Below are 26,622 nucleotides of genomic sequence, written 5' to 3' on the forward strand. Positions count from 1 at the left end.
ATTCATGAACTCAATTTGGGAAAACTTCAATTTTTAACAAATAAATTTTGGGTTTTTTTTTTTCTTTCCAGTTCATGAACCTAGACTTGGGTTTCTGCAACTATACTGTATTTTCATGAAAGGTTCATGTTTTCTCATTCACTGGGCATGAAGGAGAAAGATGACTGGTGTCGGAGACAACAGTCTTAGATGCGGATGAGTTTTTTGTTCATGTTTTTCATCTCTCATATTAAACTCTTTTAAAAAAAATTAGTTTTAATAACCAAAATAGTATTTTACTGCAGTAAAAGTAAAATAAAAGATAACATATTGATATTTAAACCAGTTTTTTCTCAACCTTTAAATTAGATCCAAAGGTAGGTGACCACAACTTCCGTGGACCATAGGGTCGATGAGAATTAGATTGAATTCTTGTAACCAAAAGCAGTATTTTTACTATATTGACACCCACCCACCCACCCACCCAACCTTTAGTACGTTCCCGTTTAGAGCACTTCCACCCATTTACCATGGCAAATGGTAAGAGCAAGTAAGGGCGATTACTATTCACGTGGATAGTATATGGCCTAACAATTTGTTTTTTGTGCTTTTCAACCCATTGCCATGGCAACTTAAGGGCAATTACTATTCACACGAGATTAATTTTATTTATATGTGTGAGATTAATAAATAAAAATTTTCTAGTTATGTATATAAAAAAGGGACATTTTGGAAAAAGCAAAAGAGAGAGAAAAATTTTAAAAAGAGCGGGACAAAAATGCCCTTATTTATTTTTAGATTTTCTAAGGAATCAATAATATGCTTTGATTTGAAAGTTGAGTGGTTTTTTTCTTTTAAAAGCTTTGGCTTTTTAAAAGTGAAATTTTTATGTCTAAAACCTAAAAAAAAAAGAATATTCTGAATTTTTTTGGTAATTTTTAAAATTTTTTTCTTCACTGATGTCAGCGCCTTCAAACAACAATTCGGACTATATTGCTTGCCCGAGCTGGATGTCACCGCTGGGATAGCAAGGGGCCTTTTGCCTGGGCTGGGCTGTCGGCTGGAACTGCTCTTTCGCACATCCATTTATCACCCGAATCAATTCGTCCAAAAAATTCCTCTCCGAGCCCACTATCTTCCTTCCCCTTATGCCAAGATACCAAGAATCAAACGTGGGCTCATCAGCTATAGCACTCTCCCTAGTCCCTCATGTGCCCTCGAGTGCTCGTCTGCTCGTCTGCTGTCGGCGGTCAGGTACTGTTCTGTAGCAGCGACGTCGTCTATCAGGTACTGTTCTCTCCTCCGAAACTGAGTCGTTAAATCTTTCGATTAGTTATGAAATGAGACTGTCATACATTTATTTTCATTCCCGCATCTAATGATGATTTTGCATTCAACAGGGTGCAAATTTGGCTATCCAGTCGATTTGTTAATTGCCGATGGCTAGCTCTCTACAACGCTTCTCCACCCGTGCTTGTGTTTCTCGAACCACTATTGTCCAAGGGTCAAAACCATTCCTGGTGGACGCGGTCGGGATTCTCCCTACTATTCCAGAAGAAAATTGTCACAGTGAGGTACTATCATCTCTTTTTCTTTCCAAAATTTAATTCGATCAACTTATATTTTGGCCTACTCTTCAATGGGGCGTACAATCCCTTTGTTTTGATGGAGTAATCTTTTGTGTGTTAGGGAAACAGTTTTTGGTATGCCAATCCACTTGGGCATTTGTGCAAATTGTTATATCTGTGTGAAAATAACAAATCTTGGGGTCTGAACTTGTTCTTTTTCCATGAACCCACAAGTTTTTCATAGTCACCACACCATTTTCTACTTTCTCAGAAGGGACTGTGCTTGGTAATATCTGTTACTCTTTTCTTTTTCATTTTAATTCTCATATTGGCATACATGACAGGTTGTAATAGGCTCACCTGCTAGGACTGCAACTCAACAAGGGTCAGGGTAAGTTTGCGAGATCGAAGTATGTCCTTTTTGCTGTTTACCGTTTTCATTTCTTTCCTGTTGAATATTTGGGTTTTGGGGTATTGGAATTTGCTTTGAGCCTCAGGATTTTCTGTGTTTGGGATATGTTCTTTTGTGGTTAAGAGCAGTATATAGGTGTTATCCTTTTTGCTTAACATAATCTCGTGCACGAGAACTATGAAACTTATGATACAGTCTCATCGTGTATTCATCTAATGGCTGAAAATATGTGTAAAAAATGTGATGCCACCCACTAGAATACCACTAGAATATGCATGGATGTATACACATATTATCATAATATATATTCTAATGATGAAAAATGTTCTATTTCCAGACTGTCATATGCATCTGTCTTGAAATATACATCTGGCAGCAGAACATTATTCCTCTAATATATGTATATATAGTATATGTATGTATAATTGTATATAATATTAGGAATACCATATTCAGATTTTGCGCAGTAACAATAATCAAGCCACTCTTCTTAAATTCAGTACTGAGACCAAACTACTAGACATTTAGAGTTTTTTTCCTTTCTTTTTGTCATATTTGACTTTGAGAGTTTAACTGCAACCTTTTAAACTTTCCAAAACCCTTGAAATAATATCAAAGGTTCCTGAAATGTCCAACGTAACCACAAAAGTTCTCTGCAGGTCCCTATCAAGATTTGCTACTGCTCTTTCTCGCCCTTTCAGCTCAGCCACTACAGCAAATGAGACTCAGACTCAGAAGCTTGAGCGCATCGCTGACAAGCTCCTCAACCTCACAAAGATCGAAAGGCACGATTACTCCATCCTCTTCAGGCTGAAAATGGGCCTCAATCGGTATGGCCCGGCAATCTCTGGAATTGGCCCGTCATCTTCTGAATCCGGGCCTGCCTCCACAGATGCCAAGGCTGTTGAGAAGACTGCATTTGATATAAAGATTGAGAAGTTCAATGCAGCGGCAAAGATCAAGATCATAAAGGAGGTTAGGACTTTCACTGACTTAGGACTGAAGGAGGCTAAAGAGTTGGTAGAGAAGGTCCCTGTTGTGGTGAAAAAGGGCCTGACTAAAGAGGAGGCAGGGCCCATTGTTGACAAGCTTAAGGAGTTGGGCGCTACTGTGGTATTGGAATGAGATGAGTTCTGTCCTTTTGTTTTGCTTTTCAGTTTATTTTATTTTATTATATTTTAGTTTTTCTCTCCCCATAGATTAGTGACAATGAGTTAAATGATAAATGGAGACAATATTTTTTAGAGTGTGTTGAATTGGGACTCTTAAGTTTAGGGTTAGGATGGTTCCTAATTATTCCCTCCACCTAATGGTTTACTTTTGTTATTGTCTTTCATATGATTCACCCTTTTTCTTATTGTTATATTATTGACCTAAAAATCAGCAGATTTGCTGAGAAATGCTATGTTTATGGCTACTTTTGAAGTTCTTGTCAAGATTGGGATTTTAGGACTTATGCTTGAAGCTTGTGATTAGTTTGTGTCTGGTGCTTAGTTTGTTTAATGGGACTCTCACCATCACACAAGGACTAGGGATCACCATATAGGCTGATTATTTCACTGTCACAACCCTCTTGGACTTATAATTTCTCACGTACGGAACATTCAGCGTTTTCTTTTTTTCTTCATGAGAAATCGATGGATTTGGTTTGGTTGATTGTCTCAGCTGCTCGTAATTGCCAATTTTACCATTTTTGGGTTTAGGTATTCTTTTTATATTTTATATTACGGTTTGAACTTCGAACCTCTTCTAACATTGTAGAAGAGAAACAGTACGAGACTAGTGGCTAGTTAGAGAGGCATTTAGGTATTCAAACATGGACAAGCCAATTTTTGCCTATCCATGGTGAATACAATAAATCCAGGAACTTCAAACATGCATGTGAAGGGATCTTTCAACCCTTTTCAGCATCATGCCCTCATCTCTCACTGCTTCAAAGCAGGCAAAGATGCTCATTTTGGGACAGTGTTGGGGCTGAGGTGGGGTTAGCCTTGTATTGTCATAGCTAAAACTTAGTCAATTATAGTTTGATCAAATTTTAATATATTTTCATCAGCAATGGTCTCTGAACTGTTACGGACTATCAATTTGGTCCTCAAATTTCAAAATCGCTCCACATTGCATGTCATGCATCAATTTAGTCCCCGCCGTCAAATTTGTTTCCAACTTTTTGTTAAAAACGATTGCGAGCGGAGAACACGACCACAATTTTGAGTGTAAAATGGCAAATTAAACATGTAAAAACAAAAATTACAAAACAGATGACATCCCAGCTTGAGCAACCACAGAAGTAAATGGAAGCAAAAATCAAGAAGATAAATAAAATTTTATTTGACGAATACCGTACAAGTAATCCAGACAAGTACAACTGTACAAGAAACTTATTATTAATGCAAATCCCAAACTAATTAAGCTCATCTTAAGTTGAAGAATCAAGTGAACCAAGCTGTTGATTTCTTTAATGAAATCGTATGACAGAAAACTAAAAGTAGGCTGCATCTATTCATCTGGAACAACACTGACTTCATCTTTCTCCAGCAATTCATAAAATGACCTGGTCTTCTTCTGCAAATCCCAGTGATACATTTTCCAAAAGCTCCCAGCAGCAAAAGCAATCACAAGACCAAAACACATCTCCCTGATCACGCTTGGTCCTTTCAGGGTGGGATGAGCAACCCTACCTGCCATTTTTCACTTAAATCTGCAATTTCAAAAACAAAACAAATAAGTTAATTATAAAGTATTATCATTTCCCTGATTTTCAATCGAATCTTTCATAATTAAGCTTTTGATCCCCAAATTACTTGTTAAGGTTGGTTGTACTGTCTATCTAAATCAAATGAAACTTGTGACAAGACAATTTGTTTTTAACTGAAGTTTTGTCCCCCCCCACATAATGCTAGTCATGATAAATTACTTCGTTTCAAGCATGAGCATGTAAGGAATAATGACAGAATATGATAAGAAAAAAGAAGAGAAAAAGGGGCAAGTGGTTTTAGGTCTGAACTTGTGTGTGAGAAAACCTCAAAAAAAAAAAAAAAAAAAAAAAAATTTAATAATAATAAAGAGAAGAAAAGAACCATATACTCATGTCATCCAATTTTACAAAATAAAAGAAAGAAAAGGAAAAAAAAATCACAATACATAATTATTCCCCATTTTTCTCAATCACAAACTATCAATAAATGCCAATGGGTTCCCACCACCAGAGCCGGCCCATGGCATGTGTGGGTTGGGCGATTGCACAGGGGATAGGGCCTCCAAAATTTAGGGTCCTCTAAATGTTTTTAAAAGCCCAGGATTATGTTATATATTTTTCGCTACTTTTCGTTCTAAGCAAATTTTTATTCCAAAACATTATTTTTTGTTCCTACCGTGCAATTTTTGTTCCAACCATTAACAAATTTTAAAAAAAAAACTCGTGAGTCATGCGTGCGTGTGACATGCTCTCCTTGCTACTCCCAAATTGCTCATTTGGACCCAAATTCACATCTTCTCAACTTCTTCTTGACTCTCCCGTCCAATTTTTTTTTTTCTTCTTTACTCTTTGGCAAGGCAAAAAGAGTGCTATGCGTCTCTGCTCCTCCACTACACTTCTCTCTCTCTCTCTCTCTCTCTCTCTCTCTCTCTGATATTAGAATTTAGAAATTATGTGTTGCTTTTGGAATTAGCCATCATATGATTGCAAGAAGAAACCTAAAAGATCAGGTGAATCTCTATCCCTAAAGAAAATTTTGAAAACTTGTTATTTTACTTATACATATAGGGCCTCATTAGCTCTCTTCGCACAGGGCCTCCATATCTAATGGACCGGCTTTGCCCACCATAGTGGTGGTGGATTCCCCTCCCTTGCATGGCACCTAGAATCGAACTCCAGTGGAGTTTCTTTCCTCTAATGTAACCCAAAAAAAACTATCAATAAATGGTGAAATTAACTAATGAATTCGTAATTATCTAAAAGAAAAGAAGTCTTGCTCCTTTTGTTTATTTGTTACTTACAATTCTTTATATTTTAATTTTCTAGCAGTAATTCTTAATTTCCACTCTTCTAAGCAAAACCAATCAACAAAGTTCATAGTAAGTTTTTAAACAAAAGAACACCACCGACCATGTGGGCAGAGATTCCAAATCTCCAAACACCTGATGAATATTTGTGTAAAAATCACTCTCCCAATCGCTTGTACTTAAAAAATAATAATATTAACAAAAAACTAATAATTTTGGTTGCTAAATAGGGATACATCATACCAGAAAACAAATATTAATGATAATATGCACACATAAATCACCTCAATCCACGAAGTGCATAAAATTTAATCAATTCCTCTATAGAGTGCTTGTGCTTAGTGTGATTTGATATGAGGACACGAAATAGAAATTTGAACAAAAAAATGGACAGCAAAATTAATAAACCAGATTTGTATTTACAAAATTGGAATAAAAATCAGATTTGTATTTCCTCTATAAATCTACTTGTGCCTGTGCTTAGTGTGATTTGATTAGAGAGAGAGAGAGAGAGATACCTGAGGAAGATGGGAAGAACAAGCAACTACGCACGCTAATTTCACCTTTAACCCAAAATTAATTCCCTTTTTGGTTAAAAACTTCAACCCAATATTACAAGTAGATTTATAGGCTAGTTATCAGAAATCCCCAACTGACTGGCTAACTATTAGTTAGCTAAATACCTAGTCAACCCCTTCATTATAGGCTTGAGATATGAAATTTCTGTTTTAAACAGATGATGTTTTTGTAAATAACATTATCTTATATTTATACTTTCATCACTAATTGGAATTATATCTTGAAATCTTGTACCCACCATCACAGAATAAATTCTTTTGCACACTTTTTTTTGGGTATGGAGAACCTGTCATCATGTGCTTCTTTATTTTAATTTTAATCTTTTAAGAAAACATTTGCACACCTATCTGAAAGATGGTGAATTAGGAGAATATGTTGTTGCTTCTCCTGTTCATCACATTCCTTTCAAAAACAGAGACATAATTGTATTTCACAATAAATCCCCATGGCATGTCATGTGTTGTTACAAATCCACAATGAGTACGAGTCTAGGATTGACCATTTAGAATACAGAATTTAGATGTACAAATATTATAAACTCAGTGCACATGTACGTCCGCTAAAAGTAACGTATAAAAGGAGACACACTGAATGCCAGTCTCAATCTTAGAGCTAGAATTGCAGCATATGATTGTCATCCTTCAGAACAACTGTGCAATGTAATGAAACAAAACACAAATTTTGACCTTTCATCGAAAAATGATGGATTGGTCTGCCTCAGATAATGTACAAAGTTGAGCTGCCTGCTGTTTGGCTGATCCTCTTCTTCCCGTTCGGGTTTGGTTGGCCCAGAAGTATTGTAAGAAGGAATGGAACTACAGGAGAGTCATCTGCAGTTCACACTTGGACAAAGACGACTTAGTGTTGAAGCGGAACACAAGCCACCTTCCAGGCTCAAGGTTAGCACTAAAGTAGGCAAGCTGAATAAGGTAAACTTGTGGAACTCGATTTACAGTGTGCTTATCATCCTTTACATTAAAATGGTAAACTTGTGGAATAAAATCCAACATAACTGGGTTTGCAGGGAAGAGCTAGGTGTACTAGAGATCAAGTAATCATATGAAAACAAAAGTTTCTAACCTTAGGCATCCTTCAGGTCGATATTAGCAGGGGAACACATCCTCATGCAGATTTCTTTAGCCAGTTCATTCCTGCAATTAGTCCACATTTAATTTGGTCTAGCCAAAGTAACATTCCAAATAAAGCAAATAGAACCATTGAGACAGTAATGCCTTCTAAAACAATCACATTATGACAAACAAAACATCTAATCATGGAAAGATTTTGCAGAAATTGGTCAACTCATATCAAGAAAGCTGCAGAGTCTGAGGGAAGAATCTAACTATATCATCTTTAAAATTTCAGGCAATGTTTTACTACACCTAACCAAAATGAAGCCATTTTTCCATAAAATAAGAAAAGGTAATGAACTAGAATACATTACATCATCTTCTTGAAAAGCAGCAAGAAGTCACCAGCATGCCTTTCTTGACAACATGCTATTTTCCAACAGCAAAACTGGTTAAGCCAACTCAGGAGTTTAGCTTTAACCAGAGCCAGTTACTCAAATTTTCAAAATCGGTCAAAATTCAATTATATGGCACCATTCCCTTGACTTCAAAGCTATAGGTCACGAAGTTCAATTTCTTTCATGCTCTTAACAATGTCTTCAACTCTTACAGAGATATATTCAGCATGTTCCTCAAGGTCCTTGAGAATCATGCATAACTGTTGTTGGAATGCTGCAGATCGCTCTCTTTCACGCTGGAGCTCATCATATAGATCCTGGATTTTTTTATCCTTCTCTACCTGCAAATATGTTGTACAATTCAAAATTAGAGGCTAGTACTAACAGGGTTAAAGCAAATTAGAGAACTATCTTAGAATCACACTAATTGAGCAAAATATATTATATTATGACGAAGCTCATTGGAACCACATGTTAATGAGCTTACATAAAAACGGCGTGCAATTATTAGTGTTACTTGTATATTCTTTCTTATCGTAATGTTCATCCAGTATATAAACTATACTCTACCTAAGCTATATCTTCAAATCAATTTACCTTGTCGACCAACCCAAACATGACCTAATAAAAATAATGAAAACCATATCTTAAACGACTGAACAAAGAGCAATACAAGACCACAAGGGCAGTTTCGAAACAATTCCCTGAAGAATTGACTTAGATGAGTAGCTTCTATTTGCACCCACAAACTAGCTCAACACACCAAGCTTCAAAAAATGATTGATAATGAAAAAAACAAATTAATTTCATTGATTGACAAGCTTCCTTTTCCCAATCATGTTCAAGGTATGGCATCAAAATGGATGGATAGAAGGATACTTGCCACTTGCAAGTACCATTATAAGTGCTTCGAACTCAACTGTCCACCTAAATCTTCTCTTTGGTAATTAGACTTGTTTTCATATTAAACATATTAACCCTAATAGTCAAACCTATATTCACACATACATGACCAAGCACTGCACTGAATAAGGTGTAATTGTTTACTTAGCAACTTGCACCTGCAGTCATTGCATATCATCACTGAGCTCTGTATTTTTAAATGAAATTATTCTTTGTGTATATTGGGATTCAGTCAATCGGACCACATGTTACTTGGAGTTGCAGTCCTTTATCCTAAGCAAAATATCAGCCTTTTTCTTTTCTTCTATTTTTATGCAGACTTTAAAGTAGAATCGGTGAAGACCCAGTGGACATCTAGTGAATTGGCTACAGCGCAAGTTTAGAGTACAAAATAAGGCACATCATATCACTGTCAACCACATGTTAAATGTTATGTACAGGTTACAATGCCTTACAATATAAATGGTCAGAGACATAAAAGCCAACCGTTGAAAGCTAAAGTTAGAGAATGCATCAATAACTTCCAGAGAACTGATGAGCTTTGCGCTTGAGAAAAGTAAATCAATTAAACTAGCAAGATCATCCACACTAAGTGAAGATAGCAAGTTAGCAACTGAAGAACAAGGTAGATATGATAAGTGTGTTGAAGCAGTAATAGTTGTACAGTGCAGTTTTTGTCACATGAATTATTTTAAAGATGAATTCAACCAAGCATACTCCTGCCTGAAAAACAGGACAGCTTCAAACGAATCCTTTCGTAAACAATTCCAGAATTGGAAATTAATATACTGAGTTACATTGAAATTCATACCAAAACAAAAGTTACACCAAACGAATCCCTAAAAGTTATATCTCAGACATACCTCGCTGAGTATATTGATGATTGGCAGCTCCCCAGGAAATTTACAATGAGCCATTAGTTTGTGGTTGTGCTCTCTTATGAACTTGGTAACTATCCATCTTCCTTCATCCCTTGCTGCCAACCTTATCATGGCTTTGCACCCTTCTCTTGTGATTGGGCGTGGAGGAAGAACCCTGTCTTTTCGAAGTGTATGCTTTGCGGCACGAAAACCTTCTCTTGAACAAACAAAGTCCCGGCCTATTATAGCCATGTTCTTTAACGAGTGTCGGATTCGATTTGTTCGAATGGTGAAACCTGTGCGCTTTGCATATTCATAATAGAAATCTCTTGCATCATCCAATGACTGAAAACTCATCCCAGTGGATGGTTCCATTGAAATCAGACCATCATTTACAAAATTGCAATGCTGCAGTGGCATGTCATCTTCCACAGAGTAATTATGTTCATGAAAACTTTCAAAAGTTTCATCATCAGAACCACCATCACTGTCTAGAAATTGACGTCCACCATCACCACCCTCCATTGTATCCTACTTCCTACGTATTTTGGTAAGGCAATAAGAACAAAAGCGGATTACAGAAAACCCATGTTTACAACTTTGCAATGCTCAAAACTATAAATTGACACCAATATGATAATCTTCACAAAAACCCAGAAACAAAAATGAAAAACAATTACCTAAACTAGATGTTTCCCGCAAAAAAATAAAACAGCACTTACCGTGGAAGGCTGAAGCTGGATTTGATCAAAGCCTTTGATGGCGTTTCTTGCTTTCTTCTCTGTTTTGCTTGAGTGCCAGGTATTGATCAGAAGAAAAAGCACGAATCTCAAGGCAGGATGCTGGGGTTTACTAAGGGTAAATGCATCGGCGTGGTTCCAAGTCCAACTACAGCAAAGATGGTGATTGGTGATGACTGAGGAGGATTTGGGTTTTCGCAATGCTTCAGGGCCTAAAATTCACCAAAAATTCATCGTAACTCCGAAAAATTCAACTAAAAGATGCTACAGACTCTTTGAAACATTCGCTTTTCATTCTATGAATTCAATTTGAACCCAATAAAAATTTCATTCTTTTTTATTTTATTTTTTATAATAAGGAGAAAGAATTTTATTAGATCAATATGAACAACAGTACAATGGACACAAAATGGAAAGGTAATACGATAGACATGGGTAAAAGTTACCCAAGTCGAAAAGCCGAAATGATACGGAGAAAATCACTATAGAAAATAATTTTTGTATAACCCCTCCCAACCACTAATATTTACATGAATCTAGTTCAATAACATTAAGGACAAAAACTAGCCGTTAGCCAGTATGGCTCTCCTAGAGAGACTAAGAATGCCCAAGAAACTCAACTAAGTTTATGAAATCATAAGAGAAAAAAATACAAAAAACTCGTTGAGTTTTTGGACCTTATTGAACAAACTAAACCAAAATAAAAATCTAAAACAACACCCGCAAAAGGAAAACCAACTGCTGTTAATCTTCCTTCAGGACATGACATAGAGAGCAGCACATAGTTACTCCACGGCCGCAGTGCACCAATGAACAGTGGATCTACCGTGACCAAGCCTCAACACCTTAAAGAGTATCCTCACAACATGAGGCACAACCAAAGTCAGTCTGGATTAGAGACAATAGATCTTCCAAAAGAAGAGTAGATCAACATAAGTCCACCAAAAGCCAAACAACAGTGAAGATACAACAAGATTCAGGGGAAAGCCCCCACATCTAAAGCTCTCTCTCTCTCTCTTAGTGGCTAAAAATTTCATTTCTAAGTTTCACATTAATAGGTGTCACTTCAAAGTTTCATTATAACCAAACTAAGTTAAAATGAAAATTATGATTTGGGACTTGGGACTTGACACCTTAAGATATCGAACACACTTGTTACCCCTAGACACCACCATGACTATCAAACTCGCACACATAACACTAAAATAATAACTAATACAAAACAAAAAATTGAACACTGTAAGTAGTATACCACACAACTTTTAAACAATTTCCTTTCTTTTTTTAACTGAAAACAAAAACCAACAAATTTGTTGTCCATTATCAAACGAAAAGTGAAAACTAAAAAGTGAAATGATTATCAAATGAGTCGTAAGCTAATATAATGTTGTCATGATGAACCTTAAACGGCTTACAGGTTAAAACCTAAGAATAAATGCATAAACTAAAATCTAATGCACCTTGTGTTAGAAATTGATAACTCATATATTTATACATTTATACCATCCATTTCTAGTCTATTTGTGATATTTTTGAGTTAAACATGTTGCGTTTTACCCTATTTTGTGTTAGTATGCAGTTGCACCTACTTTAGGATCAAGTTGAAGGCAAAAGAAATCAAAACATGTCATTTTTGGAGCTGGCCACTATTCAAACGTGGAAAGAAATTTCGTGACCTGTTTTGAAGTCCAAATAAAGATCCAAAGTGAACCTGGCTTGTTTAAAGACTAAGAGCGGAATGGGAAAGTAATGGGGATTTCTAGCCTGATTTGGAGGTGCCAAATAAGGCAAAAACGTGCAAAATAAAGGCTGATTTATTAGGATCTCTTTGGAATATCTGACAGCCTCTTTTACCCCATAAAAACTTGCCTTTTAGCCACTTTCACAGACCCTATTTATTTTGGACGAATTTCACAACCCTAGACATCCTTCTTTTTGTTATTCTCCCCTTTCACACACACTTAAACCCTAGCCGCCCATATATTTCCACCATCAAGACTCATCGCAGGAGGCTGTTCTTGGAGAAGTTCAACATCAGAATTGGTTCAAGGGTTTCCTCTCATGAATTTATTTTCACTCATGTTGTTTATTTTCGTTTTAATCTTTGTGAACATGATGTGTAACTAAATTCATAGCTAGGGATTTCGATGTAGCCTTGCAACATTGATCCATGTTTCTAAGTTAAAGTATTCAGTTCATCAATCTGTTTCTTGTTTCATTCACTGAATCTATTGTTAAATTTGTTTGTCAATTTTAATGTCTGATCACCATTAGGGTTGCCTACAGATTATCTAGTCAAGGTTATTGTAAACATCATGCTTAATCTTGGTAGACATGTGAATGAATGAAGAGAATGCTATGCAAACATCCTGCCATGTGTTTTTTTCGGTTCTTTAACGTTTTCTTGCATGGTAATGACTCTTAACTTGGAACCAAAGTTGAACATCCCAATTAGGTTGCATATTAGGAGAATTTGATCAAAACCACACATCATATGGCTGATCATATATATGTAAAACGAACTCTGGAAACAGGTTGGTAGTTGAATATGGTTTAATTTTATAAACATGGAATTGGTTTTGCAATGGTGAATTCGAAATCCCTGGTCTCATCCCTATTCTTCTTACATCAATATCTCATTCGCTGCTACATTCGTCTTGCATTTTAAGTTATCTTTCATTTACAACACAAACTACTCTCAATTTGTTACTTTCACTTTTAGTTAGGGTTCTTTCAAAACTAGTAATTTATAGAGGTCCAATCGGTCCCTGTGGTTCGACACCCTTACTTGTACCATTATACTAACCATATATTGGCACTTGGAAGGAACACAACAAAATTTTGGCGCCGTTGCCGGGGACTGATTTCAGTCCTCTGTGATTGCTTGTTCTCAAACCCTAATTTCGTTTTATTTTTGTTTTACAGGTAGTATATGTCAGATACACTTGCTGAAATAGGCCAAAGACTTGAACGGTTAAAGAGCAACACTTTTGAGAATTCTGTATCAGCTAGTGCCCAGACTAGCCGTATAGAAGAGGACAATAGTTCTTCTAGCCCAGCGAGTGTAGATTCTTTCGATAACTCTAACTCTGACGGAGAAGAAGAGATGGCTGGCAATAACGATGACAACCGAGCTTTGGAAGATTATGCTCAACCAGTTATACCAAATTCACCTTCGTGCATCTTGCTGCCTACTGAAGCTAGAAATTATGAACTCAAATCTTCTCATTTTCACATGCTTCCTTCTTTTTATGGTTTACCTAACGAAGATCCATTATCCCATATTAAGGAATTCTACAATGTTGTGAGTGGTTTACCTTTGCAGGGAGTGAGTGAAGCAAATCTTAGGATGAGGGTTTTTCCTTATACATTGAAAGATAGAGCAAAGAATTGGCTAATGACTTTAGCACCTGGTTCGCTCACCACTTGGGATGCCGTAGCTAAGAAGTTTCTGGAGAAGTTTTTCTCAACTCAAAAGACAGCTACGTTGAGAGGGCAAATCTTTAACTTTAAACAAGATGATGGAGAACCTTTCAATGAATGTTGGGAGCGTTTCAAAGGCCTGTTGCTGCAATGTCCACATCATGGGTTACCTCTTTACTTACAAATGCAAATTTTTTATGATGGACTAACCCAAACATGTCAATCAACTGTGGATAATGCAGCTGGTGGAGCTTTGAAGAAGAAGAATGCGCAAGAGTCATATAACATTTATGAGATGTTGGGATCTAATGCTCAACACAAAGATACAAGAGGTAAACGAGTTGGAATGTATGAAATGAGTTCTAATAATGATCTTGCTTTGCAGGTGGCTAGTTTGGAAAAGAAGCTCGATTCTGTGCTCAATATGGCGCCTAAGATAGCTGAGGTGTGTGCCATTTGCAACATACCAGGTCATCCTACTTATCAATGCTCAGCTAGTGAGGCTTATCCCGAATTCGTTCAAGAGCAAGTGAATCTCATGAATTCTTACAATCAGAGGCCGAGGAATGACCCATTCTCTAATACATATAACCCTGGTTGGAGAGATCATCCCAATCTCTCATGGAAGAATAACAATCAATTTCAAAATTTCCAACCAAAGCCTGCCACTACGCTTGAAGATACTTGTCAAAATGCTAGCTCAGAACACCGTTCAATTCCAGCAAACTACCAATAGTACTCTCCAACAACATTCAGCTGCTCTAACCAAAATGGAGACACAATTAGGTCAGATTGCTGATGCTTTGAGTCAAAGAGAACCCGGGAAATTTCCAAGCCAACCGGTGATACTTCAAAGGAACCAAGAGCAGGCCAAAGCGGTCATAACACTTAGAAGTGGTAAGGTTATTGATAATAGAGTTGGCAATGAAGTTACTAATGAATCTGATCATGTGAATGCAGGCCCCACTCAAGAAGAGCATGAGAAACCGAATGAAGATCCAAGCAATGCCACTTCTTCGTATGAAGCTCCAAATTTTCACAAGGCTGAAAAACCTTACACTCCTCCAATCCCATTTCCTGGAAGACTTGCCAAAAGCAAGCAGGAGAAGTCATTTAAAGAAATTTTTGATATTTTAAGTAAAGTGAATGTTAATTTACCTTTGCTTGATGTCATTAGGAATATGCCAGCATATGGGAAATTTTTCAAGGAGCTAAACACTTATAAGAGGAAGTATGGACCTAATGAAAGGTGATGGTGTCTGAAAATGTGAGTGCTGTGCTTCAAAGAAAGCTCCCACCAAAACTCAAGGATCCGGGCAGTTTTTCTATCAATATCACCATTGGAGACACGCTAGTTGAAAAGGCTATGCTTGACTTGGGGGCGAGCATCAATTTAATGCCCTATTCAGTGTACCTTCAATTAGGTTTGGGGGGTTTGAAGGCAACAACTATTTCATTGCAACTTGCCGATCGATCAGTGAAATATCCAAGAGGTATAGTGGAAGATATCTTAGTTCAAGTTGACAAACTAATTTTGCCTGCTGATTTTGTAGTGTTGGACATGGAAGAGGCTCCTATACATGATCTTGAGTTACCTATTTTGCTTGGGAGACCCTTTATGGCCACGACAAAGACTATCATAGATGTGCAAAATGGTCTCCTCACCATGACTGTGCTAGGAGAAACTGTACAATTCAAAGTGTTTGAATCTCTTTCTCACCCTTCTAGTTCACTTGATTGTTGTTCGATTGATGTGCTTGATTCACTTGTTTTCTCTAAGTTTTTGCTGGCACAATCCAATGATCCATTACAATATGTTTTGAGTCAATCTCAAGATGACTTTGATGAAGAAGTGCTCATGGAGATGGTGGCAGCCTTGGAAGCATTAAAACCATATCCTTCCACTTTTTCACCTCTTATAGAGCCATTAGGACCATCTGCCACACATCTGACCCCTTCTGTTGTTAAACCTCCAAAACTTGAACTTAAACCACTTCCATCACATCTAAAATATGCTTACCTAGCTGAGTTTGAAACTCTCCCAGTTATCATAGCATCTGACCTCACCCCTTTGGAAGAAGAGAAGCTAATTAGGGTGCTAAAAGAGTTCAAATCAGCCATTGGTTGGTCTATTGCAGATATCAAGGGAATAAGCCCTACCATGTGCATGCATCGTATTTTATTGGAGGAGGGAGCGAAACCAACTCGTGAACCACAAAGAAGGCTCAATCCACACATGAAGGAAGTAGTGAGAGCTGAAGTATTGAAGTTGCTAGATGTGGGATATCATATACCCGATTTCAGATAGCAAATGGGTCATTGTTCACGTAGTGCCTAAGAGGATTGGAATCACAGTGGTAAAAAATGAGCATAAAGTGCTTGTTCAAATGAGACCTGCAGCTAGTTGGCGTGTTTGCACCGATTACATGGAAGTTGAATTCGTACACTAGAAAAGATTATTTTCCTATCCCTTTTATTGATCAAATGCTTAGCGATTAGCTGGTCACGCATATTATTGTTTTCTTGATGGATATTCAGTTATAATCAAATTGCGATTGCTCCAGAAGATCAAGAGAACACTACATTCACCTGTCCTTTTGGCACTTTTGCATATAGGAGGATGCCGTTTGGCCTTTGCAATGCCCCAGCAACATTCCAACGATGTATGCTGGCAATCTTTTCAGATATGATTGAGAGATTTATTGAGGTATTCATGGACGATTTTTCAGTTTTCGGTTCTTCTTTTGATACTTGTCTTAACCATCTCTCTCTAGTGCTTCAAAGATGTCAGGAAACAAATTTGATTCTCAATTGGGAAAAGTGTCAATTTATGGTGAAACACTATATGTGGGATGAGCCCTATTTGTTCAAGTATTGCCCTGACCAAATCATTCGAAGATGTGTTCCAGAGAGTGAGCAGCAAAGCATACTAACATTCAGTCATGCATTGGCATGCGGAGGTCATTTCAGTGCCAAAAAGACAGCTTTAAAGGTTTTACAATTTGGTTTCTTTTGGCCTACATTGTTTAAAGATGCTTTTGACTTTTGCTCTAAGTGTGATAGGTGTCAGAAAATGGGGAGCATCAGTCGCAGGAATGAAATGCCATTAAACAACATTTTAGTGGTAGAGCTGTTCGATGTATGGGGAATTGACTTCATGGGACCATTCCCATCTTCTTTTGGATACATATACATACTAGTGGCAGTAGATTATGTATCAAAATGGGTTGAGGCAACAGCTACAAGAACTAATGATCATAAAGTTGATTTGAATTTTCTCAAAGATATGATTTTCACTAGGTTTGGAACTCCGAGAGCTATCATTAGCGATGGTGGCAGTCACTTCTGCAACAAACCTTTTGAGGCATTGATGAAGAAGTACAACATCACACATAAAGTGGCAACTCCATACCATCCTCAAACCTCTGGACAAGTGGAAATCAGCAATAGAGAAATAAAGAACATCTTGATGAAAACCTGTCACCCTACAAGGAAGGATTGGTCACTAAGGTTGAATGATGCACTTTGGGCGTATCGCACAGCGTACAAGACCCCAATTGGAATGAGCCCTTATCGACTGGTGTTTGGAAAGGCATGTCATTTGCCAATGGAGCTTGAGCACCGTGCATATTGGGCCATAAAGAAGTTCAATTTTGATCTCAAAGAAGCTGGTACAGTGAGGAAGCTCCAACTCAATGAGTTGGAAGAGCTCAGAAATGAATCATATGAGAATGCAAGGATCTACAAAGAACGAACCAAGCTCTACCATGACAAAGCAATTCTTAGGAAGGAGTTTCAACCGGTATGAAAGTACTTTGTATGACTCACGTTTGCGACTTTTTCCAGGTAAATTGAAGTCTAGATGGGTTGGACCATTCAAAGTGCTTCAAGTATTTCCCCATGGAGCTATGGAGATAGAAAACATCAAGAATGGGACCCGTTTTAAGGTCAATGGACAGCGTTTGAAGCCTTATTTGGAGAATGTTTCACAGGAGCAGGTTTATGTAGTTATGGATTCTCTCGAGTTCATGACAACTTAGACACACTACCATGTCTTGCCTAGACATTAAATAAAGCGCTTGCTAGGAGGCAACCTAGCTGGGTTTGTGTTCTTTCCTTTTATTTGTGTTAGTTTTTAGTTTTTTTTTTTTCATTCCATGCACACTGCCAATTTGCATTGCATCCATTCCATTCATTTTTTTTTTAAGCATCGAGGACAATGCTTAGTTTAGGTTTGGGGGTGTGGGATTTTCGTTTGTTTCTAGTTCTGGTTAAAGTTTGCTTTTGCTTACTAATGTGAATGTATATGAGGGCTATGGTTTACAATGAGGACTACTGTGTTGTCATGAAAAAGTTCGTATCATTATTTTTTTTTTCAAAGCTGTTACTCTTGGAATCATGGTGGTTAAAGTATCATGCTCAAATTCTGGAAGAAGAATTGTGGAGACTACCCTAGAGAGTGATTTTGAGCTTATTTACTTCTTTGAGAGGGTTTAAAGTGTTTGTACTCCTATCTTTTTGCTTCAACTTCATTTCAAATGATCTCATTATTTTTGTTTGATTGAACGCTAAGAATTGTTCTCTTTCGCAGATACCATGTGTTTGGTAACACTCATGAATGAACTCATTGAGATGATGTTAGGCTATGCATGTCTTAACCACCAAAAGGCCTAATTTCTTACCTTTATGTGTGTGCCATTACCCCATTTTGAAGCCAATCATGTTTAGCCATTTTCTTTTCTCACATTTTTTCCCCCATATCCTTTTATCTCAATATGAGATATTTAGCCCATTACAGCTATACCCTATGGTTTGGGGAATACCAAAGTGATGAAGACAAAGATAATTCGAGCTCTACATAAAGAAAGTGGTGTGTACCGAGGTATGTGTGCTGGAATTGTAGAAAAAAGAAAGAAAACAGAAACAAAGTTTTAGAAAAGAAAAGAAAAAAAATCAAAGAGGATGTAATTTCTAAATCCTTCCATTATCGCACGAATCCTGGATGCCACGAACAAACAACAAAGATCAATTCAAGAGGAGAGCTTGCTGCTTTCACAAGGAAGACACTTTGGTATGTCCCAAGCTTTAGTATTTCCTATCCTTTCTTTCATAGCCCCTGACCTAAGCCTTAACATTACAAACCTTGTGAAAGACCTAGCTGATCTTTGAGGATGTATTCATGAGTGATGCTAAGTATGTGTGCTATCCATATTCTTAGTGTTTGATTCCCTTCATGAGATCTGTCCAGAAATTGTGCTTTTATTTCATATTTCATATGTGAGGATTTTGATTTCCTTTTACATAACTTCACTCACATATGTTTGAGGAGAGACCGTGCCTTAGGATCTGAGTGAAAATTTGAGTGATATCTGTGAGGACTAGAGTTGAGGCGATTTCTATCTTTGGCATTTGAGTATGGTATCTTTGAAGTCATGGGACATAGAGTAATTATTTTTTACACTTTATGATATGATTCTTTCAAGTGGCAGACTAGTGGTTTGAATGTATGACTAAGCTTTCATTGGTTCTTATTAGTTTGCTATAAGTATGCTTTAACCAATTTGCTTGCAAGTATACAGATGTTTGTGGGTGTCATCACTGTAAACCCTCAGGAGACACAACTCCTCCTACTAGGGACACCTAGGGGTTTAAAGGCTTGTTGCACATGCTCAGTGCAATCGTTTAGCCAGCGAAAGTGGTCTAGTTAGATTTTAGTGTCTTGTGTGTTTTCAGTTTCAGTTTTGCTCGAGGACTAGCAAAAATCAGGTTTGGGGGTATTTGATAACTCATATATTTATACATTTATACCATCCATTTCTAGTCTATTTGTGATATTTTTGAGTTAAACATGTTGCGTTTTACCCTATTTTGTGTTAGTATGCAGTTGCACCTACTTTAGGATCAAGTTGAAGGCAAAAGAAATCAAAACATGTCATTTTTGGAGCTGGCCACTATTCAAACGTGGAAAGAAATTTCGTGACCTGTTTTGAAGTCCAAATAAAGATCCAAAGTGAACCTGGCTTGTTTAAAGACTAAGAGCGGAATGGGAAAGTAATGGGGATTTCTAGCCTGATTTGGAGGTGCCAAATAAGGCAAAAACGTGCAAAATAAAGGCTGATTTATTAGGATCTCTTTGGAATATCTGACAGCCTCTTTTACCCCATAAAAACTTGCCTTTTAGCCACTTTCACAGACCCTATTTATTTTGGACGAATTTCACAACCCTAGACATCCTTCTTTTTGTTATTCTCCCCTTTCACACACACTTAAACCCTAGCCGCCCATATATTTCCACCATCAAGACTCATCGCAGGAGGCTGTTCTTGGAGAAGTTCAACATCAGAATTGGTTCAAGGGTTTCCTCTCATGAATTTATTTTCACTCATGTTGTTTATTTTCGTTTTAATCTTTGTGAACATGATGTGTAACTAAATTCATAGCTAGGGATTTCGATGTAGCCTTGCAACATTGATCCATGTTTCTAAGTTAAAGTATTCAGTTCATCAATCTGTTTCTTGTTTCATTCACTGAATCTATTGTTAAATTTGTTTGTCAATTTTAATGTCTGATCACCATTAGGGTTGCCTACAGATTATCTAGTCAAGGTTATTGTAAACATCATGCTTAATCTTGGTAGACATGTGAATGAATGAAGAGAATGCTATGCAAACATCCTGCCATGTGTTTTTTTTCGGTTCTTTAACGTTTTCTTGCATGGTAATGACTCTTAACTTGGAACCAAAGTTGAACATCCCAATTAGGTTGCATATTAGGAGAATTTGATCAAAACCACACATCATATGGCTGATCATATATATGTAAAACGAACTCTGGAAACAGGTTGGTAGTTGAATACGGTTTAATTTTATAAACATGGAATTGGTTTTGCAATGGTGAATTCGAAATCCCTGGTCTCATCCCTATTCTTCTTACATCAATATCTCATTCGCTGCTACATTCGTCTTGCATTTTAAGTTATCTTTCATTTACAACACAAACTACTCTCAATTTGTTACTTTCACTTTTAGTTAGGGTTCTTTCAAAACTAGTAATTTATAGAGGTCCAATCGGTCCCTGTGGTTCGACACCCTTACTTGTACCATTATACTAACCATATATTGGCACTTGGAAGGAACACAACAGAAATATGTCCTAAAGTCAAACATGTGATGTTGATTTCTGGATATTTAACCATCACTAATGGGCAACATCGTTGTTTTCAAGCATGTAATATGGTCTATTATCATAACAGTAAAATAACAAGTAGTCCTTGGAATATCGAATAGTATGAGAGCTATGCAATGAGATTGGATATAATGAGACACTACATCAATTGGGCATTGACCATCCGCAAAGACTGGTGCATACTACATCTGCCCAATTGAGAGAATGACTAGTCTCAAGTCATTGCGTGTGGAGACACTAAGATAAGTGTGTAGATGCTTATAGGGACAAGTACGTTGAACGCGATCAAACAACCATGAGTTCTAATATGGAAGTCTTACTCACATATCAAACTAGAACTCATAAGTTGAAATAGTGCAAACTAGTTCTCAGACTTGAGACATCATAGTTGTCTTTGTCAGATATATGCCCTAGAAGCCAATATAAAATTGAAAAATTCTAAGGATATAATATAATAAATACAATCAAAAGGGCGTGAATGTTTCTTTAAGAAACATAATGTATACAAAGTAACAAGTCCATGGATAAGGATATAAATGGAAACTAGTATAAAGAAGTTAGACTCACAAGACCTTTCCAACACAAGAATATCGTATCCTAAAAGGTTCCTCGTCATAGGATCACCAATTGGACAATAATGATCCGCAAAGACTGGTACACATCATGTTTGCTCAATTGGGAGGATGACTATTCTCAAGTCATTCGTGTAAAGACAATGAGACAGGTGTGTAGGTGATCTATAAGGATGGAGTTCACTAGACACGATCAAATCAAGAATTCTTGTATGGAAGTCTTACTCACAAGTGTCAAACAAAAAATTCTAAGTTGCGATAATGCAAGTTGGTCCTCAGACGTGAGACATTACAGTTGTCTTGTGTAAAAGTTGTTTGTCTTTGAGAGCACAATACAGTCGTATCAAAAAGATGTGACTTGAAGGTGTTCCTCAGGATACTCAGCATATGCATAGAGGCATGTGAATATACAACAAGGAATCTCTACTGTTAGTAAGAAGAGAAAATACTCTACAGATATCATTCGTGAAATCTTTGGCCAAAGTATAGGATGAGAATTGAAACAAGAATGTTTGCAATACATCCAAGTGAATCATATAACCTAGAAATGTCGTGTGAGGGGATTTGACACGAGTTAACCATATCCCAACAATACGACATAGAGTATTATGTTAGAGAATGACTGAATTGCATTGCAATCACAAACTGACTAACCTGAGGAAGGTGTTGAAGAGGCAATTGCAAGAAGATGAAGAAATCAGGTGCAGACATGCTAAAGAAGATCGTGAGTTGGATGAAGAGGAGGAATAAGTTGTTTTAGCGGTGGGTATGCTCAATCAATCAAGGCAACACCACCGTGGTTTGGCCTAAAGGTGGATAGACATAGGCACTCTTGAGGTAAGAATATCTTGGAAGATTACTTTATCCCAAATTCGTTATATCCCCGTTTCCTATTTTCGAGGGAGATGTAGAATGCAACCCCATTTGTTCCAAAAAATCATGCATGAAATTTGCAATTATGACACATACTTTGTTCAAAAGTACGATACTCTTGGGGTTTTGGGTCGTCTTCCAAAGCAAAAACTAACAGTTGCTTTGCGGCTGCTTGCGTATGGGGTATCTATAGATCAGGTGGATGAGATTGCTAGGATGGGGAAATCAACTATCCTAGAATGCTTCGTCAGATTCTGTGATGCAATAGAAACTCTCTACATGAGGGATTACCTCCACAAAGCTAAGCCTAAGGACCTCCGAAGGCTTCTACAAAAAGTCAAGGCTCGAGGTTTCCTATGCATGATTAGAAGACTGCATGCATTGGCATTGGAAGAACTGGCCAACTGCTTGGCAATGAGATTATAGGAATAGGAAGAGCCAAAAAGTATAATTCGGAGGCCGTTACATCATTCGATACAGGTTTGACTGCCTTTTTGGAGTTCTTTGGATCTCAAAATGACCTCAATGTGCCGGTCAATTCCGGTATTCAATTATGTCTTGAGAGGTCATTCCCCCCCAGATCACGTATCAAATCAATAATACCATATACTCAGTGCGTACTACCTAGCCGAGAATTTATCCGAGCTGGGACGACATTCGTCAAAGGAATTCTGAATCCCTAATTGGAGAAGGAAAAAAGCTTTGCTGCTTTTCAAGAGGGTTATAGGAAAGATGTGAAAATGTGTTTTGGTATCGTGCAAGCTCGTTGGGAAATTATTAGGGCTGCTTGTATGTTTGATGAAGAGGTGCTTCAGAGCATTATGATGACTTGCATCATCCTCCATAACATGATTGTGGAGGATTAGTATGATTATGATGCCCCAGAGATGTTCGAACCCAATCCTGTGAATGGCTCATGGGAGCAAATGAACAACCACTGGAGCACGAACTGTTGATTAGGGTCGATACAACAACCTTATGATTGACCGTTATCAGGAAATGCAATATTCTTATGTTCACGAGAGACGTCAAGTTGACTTGATCGAGCACTTATGGGAGATGAAATGCAATCATGATGGATGAAGTCAAGTTTAATGCTTTGTTTAGAATTATGTTTTGTTTTTAATTATGCTTTGTTTTATGTGTAGTTTGTAATGAATTAAGGTTTGTTTTGATGTATGAAATTTTTTTAATAAATAGCTATATTATTTAATGCTTTCTTTATTCAATAAAAGAGAAACAATACAACAAATTAATACACATGACAACTCTTTCAATACAACCTAATGGTTTTGATCATTTAACCAATCTGTGTTGCTAGGTCCATCGTCATGGAAAAGCTTTTTTCTCATACATCCTTTCATTTTAGCTTCCAATAAGACTTTGTTTTAGGAGACATGTGGTTCGTATCCATGGTCATGATTTTCATCTCTCTGTCCTCCATGTCTTGTTCTTGTGCTTGCTGCCTTTCAATTGCATATGCATCATATCGTGCCTTGTCTGCTTCTTCTCTTTTCAAGTCTCTCTCAATTCTCAGTACGCCGTTCTTAGCAATTTGCCCCTAAAATTTTGCACATTTAGTGTTCGAAGTGCTCCCTCTCTTGGCCTTTGCCTCCTTTCTCCCAATAGGCCTCAGCTCACGTTGGATTGGTGACTCTTGATCCATTAGGGAGTCTAATGGCGAATCGGTTGCCGGTGATTCGTGGAGCAGCGTCTCATTCAACACAATCATTGGGCCAGTGGAAATAATTTTGAATCTTGAACAATTCTTCACAACGTCACAACATTGGTGATTGATGCAACTTTTTTTTGCCTTGGCCAATGGCACTGAACCACATTGTGCTTGAATAATCTATTAAAAAGAAATTGGAAATGCAAGAAAAAAAAATTGGTGACATTAAATTGAATAAAACGGCATTTATAAATATTTTACCTCGTCGGCAAGATTTTGACCGCTCCGAATGTTGTCCCTCGGTTTTGTCAACCCATCTCTCCATTTCCCTAACTATTTATTCAAAATTTTCCACCTACTAGTTAGTGTCATTTCAGTATGAGTCGAGCCTGATCTTTCACAAAATTCTCCATGAATTTTTCTCCACATATGAGAGGACTTCATCTCAATGCTCGTGATTAGGCAATGACCAACTTTGACCCAACATGCACATGATAAAATATCTTTCACGTTTGTCCACACGCCTCCATCTTTTTTACACAAATGGAATTTAGTAATAGAAAAATTTTGTGTGGAAAGTGAAAAATATTGGAAGGAGATGAATTTGTATGAAGATTTGGTGTGGAACGTGAATAATATTGGTAGGTATTTATAGAAAAAATTTCTAGAATTTTTTTATATATATTTTCAATTTTTTTTAGCCAAAAAATGGATAGTCATTGGATTTGACAAGATTTTTGGATTGGTGGCTCCAAGAGAAGCCACATGGCTTGTAGCCGTTGGTTTTTGGCAGTTGTGGGTTAGCACTGATGTTAGTAGCCCGAAGGCAAGATGACGGGCCAGATCTCCCCTTGGGCTTGCCCGGGCTCGTGGGTCCCACGCATTGCCCTAGCTAGATGTTGCACACTAGAGCTGCTCCTTGGGCCTAGGGCCCCCTCCTGCTTGGGTTGGCCTCTTGTGCTAGAGATGCTCTCATGGTTCAAGTGTTTTAGTTTGTTCTTGCTTCGTGTTGGTTTTACTCAAAGTCAATTTGATGATTCTATGTTTGTTTATCAGGAACAATCGCATAAGATGATTTTACTTGTCTATGTTGGCGACATAATACTCACTAGGAGCAGTCAATCACATTTACATGCCTTTATTGATATGTTGGGAGCTGAATTTGACGTCAAAGATCTTGGCAGATTACATTATTTCCTTCGCATCGTAGTTACCTATCACTCTAATTTTATTCATCTCAATTAGACCAAATATGCCCTTGATATTCTCCAAAAGAATCAACATGCTGGATTGTAAACCGATCTCTACACCAATGGCTTCTAAAGGCAGCCTCTCCCACACTGATGGAACGGCTTTGTCAGACCCCATTGTGTATAGACAGCTTGTAGGTGCTCTATATTACCTAACCATGACCCCTCCTAACATCTCATACGTCGTGCAACATGTTTCCCAATTCGTTAGTTTCCCCATTGATGTTTACCATGAAGTAGTGAAACGCATTCTGCGTTATCTCAAAGGCACCATTGGTCATGGCCTTCCTATTCGTCGTTCTACGGACTCCTCCTTGCTTGTTGCCTATTCGGATGCCGACTGGCAGGTTGCCCGGATACTCTCCGGTCCACCACCGGGTACTATGTCTTTTTAGGACCAAATCTAATTTCCTAGAGTGCAAAGAAACAATGCACAGTTTCTCGTTCAAGTGCCAAAGTTGAGTATCCCGCCTCAGCCTATGCTTGTGCTGACACTATACGGATTCAAGGGCTCTTACATGAACTTCGGCATCCTATTACACATCATGTTATTCTTAATTGTGATAATCTCTCTGCCACATATCTTGCTGCCAATCCGGATTTTCATGCTCAGACCAAACACATAGCTATTGATTATCACTTTGTTCGGGAACGTGTTGCCTTGGGGAGTCACCAGGTTTGTTTCATGCCTTCTACTCACCAACTTGCCAATGTCTTCACCAAAGGATTGCCTACGGATCGTTTTGCCCGCCTTATTTCCAAACTTGTCTCCTTCCTAATAGTTACTCATACTAATGATAGAAAATGGTCAGTTGTCAGTTACGTTGTTATTAGGCTATAATTCTACATTTATGTTTATTATAATGACTTATTGTAACCGTAGATTGTTCTCAACAAACTTGTCTATATCTTGTATAATGATCTTGTGAATGATTAAGTGAAAATCAATTTCTACATCTCCGCACTCATGTGGTGGTTGCTCGAGCCTTTTCCTCAGATATGAGGTTAAAATGTCTCAAGTTATTATTATTATTATTTTTTTGGTGAAATGTCACAAGTTAATTTTGTGGCGACTTTGGTCAGTGGTTGCGGAAGTGGAGGCAGAAGTGGCGAATTTGGTGTGTTTTTGCTTT

The 26,622-nt window shown here is 37.5% G+C and overlaps 3 protein-coding genes and 1 non-coding gene across 14 annotated transcripts; 1 reads left to right on the forward strand and 3 right to left on the reverse strand.

Moving 5' to 3' along the window:
• The first annotated feature begins 1,127 nt into the window (after positions 1 to 1,127).
• Positions 1,128 to 3,359, forward strand: LOC107881309 (uncharacterized). The gene is made up of 4 exons (XM_016794851.2): positions 1,128 to 1,266; positions 1,380 to 1,553; positions 1,892 to 1,938; positions 2,619 to 3,359. The coding sequence occupies exons 2-4, from the start codon at positions 1,419 to 1,421 to the stop codon at positions 3,082 to 3,084; spliced, it is 648 nt and encodes a 215-aa protein (XP_016650337.2). The 5' UTR covers positions 1,128 to 1,266; positions 1,380 to 1,418; the 3' UTR covers positions 3,085 to 3,359.
• A 907-nt stretch (positions 3,360 to 4,266) lies between these two features.
• Positions 4,267 to 6,643, reverse strand: LOC103336003 (cytochrome c oxidase subunit 5C-2-like). The gene is made up of 2 exons (XM_008239038.3): positions 6,483 to 6,643; positions 4,267 to 4,660 (listed from the first exon to the last, which is right to left on the reverse strand). Exon 2 carries the CDS (start codon positions 4,645 to 4,647, stop codon positions 4,459 to 4,461), a length of 189 nt encoding a protein of 62 aa, XP_008237260.1. The 5' UTR covers positions 4,648 to 4,660; positions 6,483 to 6,643; the 3' UTR covers positions 4,267 to 4,458.
• Positions 6,644 to 6,942: 299 nt separating this feature from the next.
• LOC103336002 (protein FAR1-RELATED SEQUENCE 5-like) lies at positions 6,943 to 10,873 on the reverse strand. Of its 11 annotated transcripts, none has more exons than XR_016124430.1 (5): positions 10,497 to 10,873; positions 9,778 to 10,312; positions 8,224 to 8,352; positions 7,624 to 7,694; positions 6,943 to 7,373 (listed from the first exon to the last, which is right to left on the reverse strand). XR_016124430.1 is itself a non-coding variant. In XM_008239037.3 (4 exons), exons 2-4 carry the CDS (start codon positions 10,297 to 10,299, stop codon positions 7,689 to 7,691), a joined length of 657 nt encoding a protein of 218 aa, XP_008237259.2. In that variant the 5' UTR covers positions 10,300 to 10,312; positions 10,497 to 10,873; the 3' UTR covers positions 6,943 to 7,688. The 11 variants fall into 11 exon arrangements, 2 of the variants coding, with proteins under 2 accessions (XP_008237259.2, XP_088902897.1); XR_016124429.1 differs by having other exon boundaries at positions 6,943 to 7,428; XR_016124428.1 differs by having other exon boundaries at positions 6,943 to 7,449.
• Positions 10,874 to 13,998: 3,125 nt separating this feature from the next.
• Positions 13,999 to 14,105, reverse strand: LOC148920482 (small nucleolar RNA R71). Its single transcript, XR_016124807.1, has one exon. It is a non-coding gene; the product is annotated as a small nucleolar RNA R71 (small nucleolar RNA).
• Positions 14,106 to 26,622: the final 12,517 nt, after the last annotated feature.

Source organism: Prunus mume, linkage group LG2 (genome assembly GCF_029339155.1).
Source record: "Prunus mume cultivar Tortuosa linkage group LG2, ASM2933915v1, whole genome shotgun sequence".
In the NCBI taxonomy this organism is placed as follows: Eukaryota; Viridiplantae; Streptophyta; class Magnoliopsida; order Rosales; family Rosaceae; genus Prunus; species Prunus mume.

Bases quoted from the DNA above. Each gene is read 5' to 3' on its own strand.
- LOC103336003 (XM_008239038.3), bottom strand. From the start codon at position 4,647: ATGGCAGGTAGGGTTGCTCATCCCACCCTGAAAGGACCAAGCGTGATC.
- LOC107881309 (XM_016794851.2), top strand. From the start codon at position 1,419: ATGGCTAGCTCTCTACAACGCTTCTCCACCCGTGCTTGTGTTTCTCGA. The intron at 1,554-1,891 runs GTACTATCATCT...CATACATGACAG, and splicing joins AAGAAAATTGTCACAGTGAG to GTTGTAATAGGCTCACCTGC. The intron at 1,939-2,618 runs GTAAGTTTGCGA...AGTTCTCTGCAG, and splicing joins GCAACTCAACAAGGGTCAGG to GTCCCTATCAAGATTTGCTA.
- LOC103336002 (XM_089046771.1), bottom strand. From the start codon at position 10,299: ATGGAGGGTGGTGATGGTGGACGTCAATTTCTAGACAGTGATGGTGGT. The intron at 8,353-9,777 runs GTATGTCTGAGA...ACATATTTGCAG, and splicing joins TCATCAATATACTCAGCGAG to GTAGAGAAGGATAAAAAAAT.